Source organism: Egretta garzetta, unplaced genomic scaffold, assembly GCF_000687185.1.
Source record: "Egretta garzetta isolate BGI_Z169 unplaced genomic scaffold, ASM68718v1 scaffold45, whole genome shotgun sequence".
Classification (NCBI taxonomy): Eukaryota; Metazoa; Chordata; class Aves; order Pelecaniformes; family Ardeidae; genus Egretta; species Egretta garzetta.
This window is the reverse complement of record NW_009260028.1, coordinates 12678217-12685668: the sequence shown is the minus strand read 5'-3', so window position 1 is coordinate 12685668 and position 7452 is coordinate 12678217. Positions and strand designations below refer to the sequence as shown.

Below are 7452 nucleotides of genomic sequence, written 5' to 3'. Positions count from 1 at the left end.
TTAAAATAGTGTCAGACACCAAGGGGATTCCTAATGACCAGAGAGTCATCTCCTACCTTTCCCTCTCGGCCCCTGCTTCCGCAGCACTCCCCCCCTCCCGCAGCCTTGCCCCTCTCCCTGGCTCCCCCCCAGCCGCCCCCTTCCCTGGGGGCTCTGCCGCAGATGCTGCGGTGTTGGTCCCAGGGACGGTGCCAGCACCCCTGGCCCCAGGGGGTTCAGGCAGGGGACAGGGCTGAGCCCTGGGCCACACTCACTTTCTCCAGATAAGGGGCAACGTCCCTGCTCCTGACTCCCAGCCCTCCCTGGGTTTTGGCCTAGATGTGGCAGAAGAAAGTGCCTTTTAATTTCAAATAGGCCCAGAGCTTCTGTGTTTATGGCTCACATTAACATTTTAACCCACCCCATGAGAAAAAAAAAAAAGAAAAACCCTGCACGTGTTTTCTCTCTTTTTCACAGCTACTCCACAGCCAAGGCGAGGAGGTTGGTGGGCTCATCTTTTTGGCAGAGCAAACACACTTTCTCCAGCTGTCCTCACGTCCCAGTGAGGGCATGGACCTCTGCTCTTTCCTGGGAAGGATGTGCTTGTTGTGTTGTCGCCCTGCCTTGTTTTGTAGGAGTGATCCAGGAGCCCCCAGAGACACGCTGATTGAGACAAACTTGTGCCTGCTCCTGGGGAAGAAGTGACCTTCTCTACTTAGGAGCCAAGGTGGACCTCACAGAAGCTCTACCTCATATTGCAGGTCTTAGATGTGAAGATCTCTACCAAGACAAGAAGCGCTTGGTGTCCAAACTGATTTTACCTATGGGATTAACTATGGGGCTGTGGTGTTATCAGCAATGCTATGCTTTTCCTAAACACTCCGGATTTCCATCCCTGTGGAAAGCTATTCGAGTCAAGCATGAGTGCTGAAACTTTCAGTCTTGAGCACTCACATCTACGCAGGCTTGGGAGCCATCGATTTTGTGCATGGCAATTGTGGGGAGAGCCAGTACCTCCACCCTACCCGCCCCACCATCGAACAGCTTTAATCATTCATTTCAGATTAAATCCTTCACATCGTGTCACGCAAATGAGGTCTGCATTGCCATCCTTACTGACGCAATGAGCTTAAGAGATGGCATGGTGGTTGGGCTGTTGAATTTTGTTCTTTTTTGATCCTTTTGTTTTGCTTGCATGAGGGATAACAGGAACATGAAAGAAAGGGCAAGTCACCATCACAAAGCATACTCCCAGCAGTGGAAAGTGCGTCCTCCAAGTGGTGTTAGGCACCACCACGCTAACCTTTCCACTTCAAAACCCTTAGAAAGGAACAAACGAAACCCCCAAAAGCCAATTGCGTGTTTCCTATATCTCTTTATTGACCGCCACTGACCGCGTTCTCAGGTTGAGTGCCAGATACCAGTGGAAGAGGTGGAGCTACCCTAGAGTTACAGCGACAGCAAGGGAGACGGTGTGTTATGCACAGGCTGGGGAGAGCTGGCTGGGGATGTGAAGCCTCTGCCCAGCGGTGAGCCCCCCTCTCTCCCCCGAGGGCCTACTAAGACAGTGGAAAGACGTGCTTGTCCTCGTGTCAGTCGTCCCGAAGGGGAACGACAGGGTAGTGGTGTGAACAGATACACTTAAACACTTTGCTGAAAAAAAAAATATACCTTGCAACCCTGGAAGGCGAGACATTATTACTTCTCCGGCGGTTGCAAGGAACCCGTGGCACATTCATCGCATGTACGCAGGATCTCAGGTGTGGGGCTCGGCTCTGTTGCTTTTTCTTTAAGAGTAACCAGTTTAACTCTGCGCGGGGTGGAGCAAGTCTGCAGGGCTTTTCCCCTGCTCCAAGCCTCGCCTCAAGACTTGGTGCACCAGGAGCCAGCATTACTCGTGCACTCCCTCCTACCTGACGGTGGTTAAGGACTACAGCACCGGACGAAGACCCTTTCACAGCAAGTACAACAGCGTGGCAGCACGCGCCATCCATGCCATCCCCACAGCACAAGCTCGCAGGTTTAAGCTTCAAAGTCCACCAGCCGCTCACCCAGCCCCTCGTCCCATCCAAGGGAAAGGCGGGGGGGGAAAAAAAATAAACAAAGGGGGGGGAAGGGGGAGGAACCAACAAAATAAACCCCTCGAGATATTCACTGATATCTATGCAATGGCTCTGGGAATGAGACCTGCAGGCGGTGGCAGCCTGCGTACCGCAGCGGCAGGCAGGCTTAGGAGGAAGGCGCAGAGGTGGGCTTCTCCTCCCGGGACACGGGGATGGGCCTCTCGCTGTGGCTGGCGTCCATGTTGGAGGGGACCTTGGGGCCGGAGAAGGTCAGCATGCCGTCGTTGGACAGGGAACAGGTGATGGCAGCCTGGTCCACGTTGGTGGGCAGGCGGTAGCGGCGGTGAAATTCGCGGGAGATGTAGCCGTGGTCGTCCTGAGAGGCAGTGGGGAAAGGGGGGGAGGCCTATCAGAAACCCCCCGGCACCACGCCGCACCTCCCTCCCCCTGACCCTGCGGCTCCGTCGGAGGAGGGTCCACATTCACCCTGGCTTATCGTGACAAAGTACTGCTGGTATTGCCAGGCATGTCTCTGCTTTTTACTCTATTTTACAGGTTTGGAGGGCCAGGTGTCCCCCCGTGACGCCCCTGAAGCTGCAAGAGCTGAGCCGAGCAGCAAGGTGTGATTTTGGCCATATTATAGGTTGGGATCTGATTTGGACGGGGGCCTTGCCGTGGTCTCTGATTTCAAAGGATGCTTGAAGAGAAAGTCTGGGGTTCTGTGAAGGTAAAAGCAATGCACGCATGCACGCCCATGTATTTCCTTACTAGGCAGCAATGCTGTGTCAGCCAAAGTATACAATCCTGGCCCCCTTTTTTTTGGCCAAAAGAATGAGAAATGCGCTTTTTTTTTTAAGTCAGCCGTGAAAACGTCTGCTCTCTTCCTCTGGAAAAAATAACTATATTAAAAAATACATACTGTTTCCAGGCTAGAGCTTTGTCTGGCCAAAAAAGTGTACGAGAAGAATTAAACCCCTGCTGGTATAATTCACTTTTCGACCCCCACAGATATTTCCATGACATACATGTTAAAAGTTTCCAAGCCTGAGGCACTCGCTTGTTTTTCTTTTGTTTTGTTTGCTCTTGCTTTTGTCTCCTAGATCAGCATATGAAAACACGGGTTTCACTCACAATTCTGGCTTATGAAAACTCAGCCCCGGCAGCACCAGGTGATGTTCTTTGTCTGGCCCAGTGTTATTAAGTGAACAATGGACATCGTCATCTGACGGTTATGGAAGATGATGATTGGAAATACACAAAAGAGAAGTGGATTAGCTCACTATTGGCAGATATCAGGTTGGGGCTCTATGGGAACGGGCCATGCCGATAAGGACAATTGATAAATAACTCCTTCTTCTCTTTCTTTTTTTTTCCTGCAGCTGAGGACCATTGGAAAGAAAGAAAACGGAGCTCGACTCCCCAGTTGCTCCACCATCACCATCACATCCACTTACCTGTCTTTCACTGTGCTTGCCATGGATCTCCACAAAGTCGTCGATGATCTTCACACTCAGGTCTTCGGGAGAGAAGTGTTTTACATCCAGCATGATTGTAAACTTGTCCCGGTCAGACCTCACCTGAAACAAACATTGTTAGACAGTAAGACCCCAGCTCTAAGCGCGGCGGCAGCGCCAGCGTCACGGCAGTTTAAAAGCTGGAGAAGGGGTAGTCTGGTGGCGGCAGGGTTTCTCCTTCCATGACTACGGGCCGCAGGGGGGGTCTTCCTTCCCATCGCAGGGAGGATGGGGCAGTGGGAGGCCGCGGCAGGCGTCTGCGCCATTGCTACTGCTCTGGGGAGAGGTGTCACTTCTCGCCACTATTCTTGTGCCAGGGACCCCTTTGCACTCTGACAGATGCACCCAGCATTTGTACTCAGCAGCAAGAGGCGATGGAAGTCAGTGTAACATTCTCTGATAGCACGCTTTTCGTCCTTTCAGTGATTTATGGTTTCTTTGCGGTCTTAGCTCTGGGAGGAAACCAGTAAGAGGGGGCTAGAGAAAGCACCGGTCCCTGAGCTTCAGACCACAGCCCCCACGGCTACGCGCTCCTCCTACATGCTGCCTTCGCAGAATTGCTCTTGGGTCCTCCAGCGTGGGCTTGCAAAAATCACCAAGCTCCTGAGGTGGAGGAGGGGGCCGGAGGAAGCTCCCCCTCGCCGGTGTCCTCTCCCACGCCGAGCTGCCCTCACGGGCGCTTACTCCGGGAGCAGCCTAGCTCTTCCCTCGCCATACGGCCGGCAGGCGTGAGGGCAGTAAAAGGCAGCCTTTTACATGTCGGAAACAGCCTTCAAGAGCAAAAATGGTTTCCGTTTCTCGAAGGGAAGCCTTCTCCCTGGCAAGGGTTTCCCTCCGTGCCCAAGAAGGGGCAGGCAGGCTGTGCTTGGCCGGAGGTCCTCCTTGCTCCCTTGCCCCCCAGTGCAGGGCTACAGCCGCCGGCCCCCACTGGCAAGCCATGGGTGGGAAGGAGCAGGTGGAGGCGTAAGGAGAGAGAGGAAGGAAAAGGAGAGGAAGCCGAAGGGCCCTTACCTCTGAGATGCCTGACTCCAGCACGCTGCGGAAGAGGGACTGCCTGTAGTAGGGGCTGATAGTGGAGGAGAACAAAGGCAGGAGATCATACTCAAGGAGACCCTCTCCAAAAAATTGGTCAAACAAACGGCTTGGAATGAGGGGTCCCAGAGCACGCTTGAACCAGGGGTGCTGGATGGTGCCTTGGCTGGACTGTGCAGTGCAGCCCCAGGGAAGCTCCCCCTATATATACTGGTCTCGCAGAATGAAGGCATTAGTGGGATTTCTCTGGAAAGACATGATCTCATGAGGGAGGCAACGTGGTCAGCAGAAACGCGGAGACTGACCTGGAAGTGACAGTCTGGTTGGAATCGGCGCCAGATCTGCCGGAGGGACAATGCCAGGCTGTGAGACACAGGGTGCCCAGGGGTGCTGGAAGGTCCTCTATGGGATCGAGCAGGCTAAACAGGACATTCCGGTGGGCATCTCAAGGACACTTATGAAGGTCTGCTCTGTGGGTCTTTGTAACCCTTGGCTTTTCATTAATTTTCTTCTGTTTCTGGCCCTCCTTGAAATAGAGGTGCAAAGTTTCTTCCAAATAAAGGAAACAGCTTTCTTCCAAGCGAGGAAAAAGGGTTTGATTCAGGTTGAAAAAAGGGAAACTTTTTTTGTGACATGCTATAAGTGTCTCCACTACTTGAGAGGGGCCTGACACCCCTGGCGTGGGGATCCCGGTGGGGCTGGCAGGGAAGCAGGACTGATGCATGACGCAGAGCACGAACACAGGTTTGACAAAACAGAAACTTTTAACAAACAAATGCTGTGCCAAAAGAAAGAAGGAAAAATAAATTTGGTCACCAACTGTAACAGCAATCCAAAAGCTGCTCTTGAGGGTGTCCTTGTTTTGATTTAGGAGCGTTGTGGGAGATTATACTACCGGGTGGCACGTCACAGATCCTGCTTAACATGCGTTTCTGGTTATGGCTGTTTTGCATTTCTGTTTCACTTAAAGCTGCCTTTAAGGGGTCGTCCACCATCCCGAATGGACAGGGGAAGGGGGCACATGGACAGCCCATTGCTGGAGCGGCAAGCTCTGCCGGAGAGCTGAGGCGGCCGGGTGGTGAAAGGGCAGCAAGGCTGCCCGGCTCCACGGCAAGGCTCGGCACAAGGCTGCAGTGACAGCCAAAACCCCATTTCCGCTGGAGGCAGTGATGTAGGGACTGCGTCCTAGCGGCCTTCTGGGCAGCAGAAGCACCTACGTCAGGAGCCTTGTGCGTCTCATCACCTTTCACAGTCAGCAGAGAGTGAGGGGGAGAGCAGAGAGGGCACCTCCAAAAGGCACTTCAGAGCTGAGGGGCTGAATCATCCTCTCACGGTGCCCGGGACTAAAGAAACCGAGGGTGGCTGAGCCTCTGGCATCAAGTGCTTCAGGAGAAATGGGAACAATCCAGGCCAGAGGAGCTACATTCAGAAAAGCACTGAGTCAAAGTGACGTTCAGCTGAGCATCGCCTGGCATCTAAGAGCCACATAGTCTTGGGAAGTCCTTGGCCTTGACTCCCACACATGACCCCTCCCCACACAGTGCATGGAGGCAGGTGAGGAAAAGTGGGAACCAGAAGATCCCATTACAGAGGGTTTCCTTCACGGGAAGCAAAAAACTGAGCAGAAAAAGACCCAGAAAGGCAGTAGAGACTGCTAAGAAGACAGACGAGAATTTAGGTTTAACCTCACCCAGTTCCAGCAAGAAAAGGCCTTGTAGTCTAGCCACAGCTCTCAAGCATGAAGGCTTTTCTAAAATCAGGTGCCAAGACGGGATCAATCCCTCCTCAAGACATGGAAGAATAAACCACAACAGACAGACCTAACCCCCCATTCCATCCCATTGTCCCAAACTTGTCATTTTGCTTGAGAAAAATGAAGGGGAAGCAAACGAGTCATAAAGAGCTACCAAGATTTTTCTTCAAGAGCTCTATGAGATTTGGGTCTGTGCCCCAGGAGAGAAGAAAATGTCTCCTCAGCCTCCCAGTACCGGAGACCTGCTAACCTTTATTTAACCAAATGGCAGCAGTGACCTGATATACGCAGGCTGAAAGGAGAGATACAGGTTCAAATCCCAAGCCACTCACTGGAGCACACAAAGCAAATGATTTATTTGGCTCACAGAGGAGCAGGTGGGAACTGTGCCCTGACACAGAAAGTGAGACAGATTTTGGGGTCCAACATATTGTTTGGCCCCCAGCCATGTGTGAGGGGTAGATGCAATCCCTGCAGTGTGTTGGGAATATCCCCTTTGTATTTCCCAAACCAGGGGTTATACCAGGAGCCCAGGGAGCAACGCACACAGTGGCAGTCTCCGCTCTGGGCAGCTGTCAGTCCTTAAGAAACTGCCAAACCCTTGTGCTTTGACCTCCAGGATGTTCCCCATGCAGGAACAGGGGCCAGATTACTGGGACAGGGAGGAAGAAAGGAGCCCAGACGGGCTGTACCTCTCTCAGCAACACCAACCAGCAGCACATTTGGTGCTCTTAGGCACCAGGAAAGCAGCCGCTTGCCTACACATCACCACTCATCTCACAGGGGAGCCCCACAAAATCCATCATGTACTCATGGCCTGAAGCTTGCTCCAGGATCAGAGCATGTCTGTGTTCAACATGTGATGGGAGCAACCCATATGTTCAGTGGGATGATGGGAATGGGCTGTTGAGAGAAAAACAACAAATACGTCTTCACATAAATTTTATCTAAAATTATGTCTATTACCACACATTCAAACACTTGACAAGTGGCAGCCAACTTTATGGTCTTTTGTCTTTAGTTTCTTCTATACCCACATTTTCATGGCTCTCCCTATAATTAATCACATCCATTTGTCATGGTTTAAGCCCAGCCAGCAACTCAGCACCTC

At 52.3% G+C, this 7452-nt stretch overlaps 1 protein-coding gene across 1 annotated transcript; it reads right to left on the bottom strand.

Annotated features, from left to right (window-relative positions):
• Window positions 1–2208: 2208 nt before the first annotated feature.
• On the bottom strand, window positions 2209–5312 carry CRYAA (crystallin alpha A). Its single transcript, XM_035896435.1, has 4 exons — window positions 5244–5312; window positions 4568–4759; window positions 3497–3619; window positions 2209–2418 (listed from the first exon to the last, which is right to left on the bottom strand). Exons 1-4 carry the CDS (start codon window positions 5310–5312, stop codon window positions 2209–2211), a joined length of 594 nt encoding a protein of 197 aa, XP_035752328.1.
• Between the last annotated feature and the right edge of the window lie 2140 nt (window positions 5313–7452).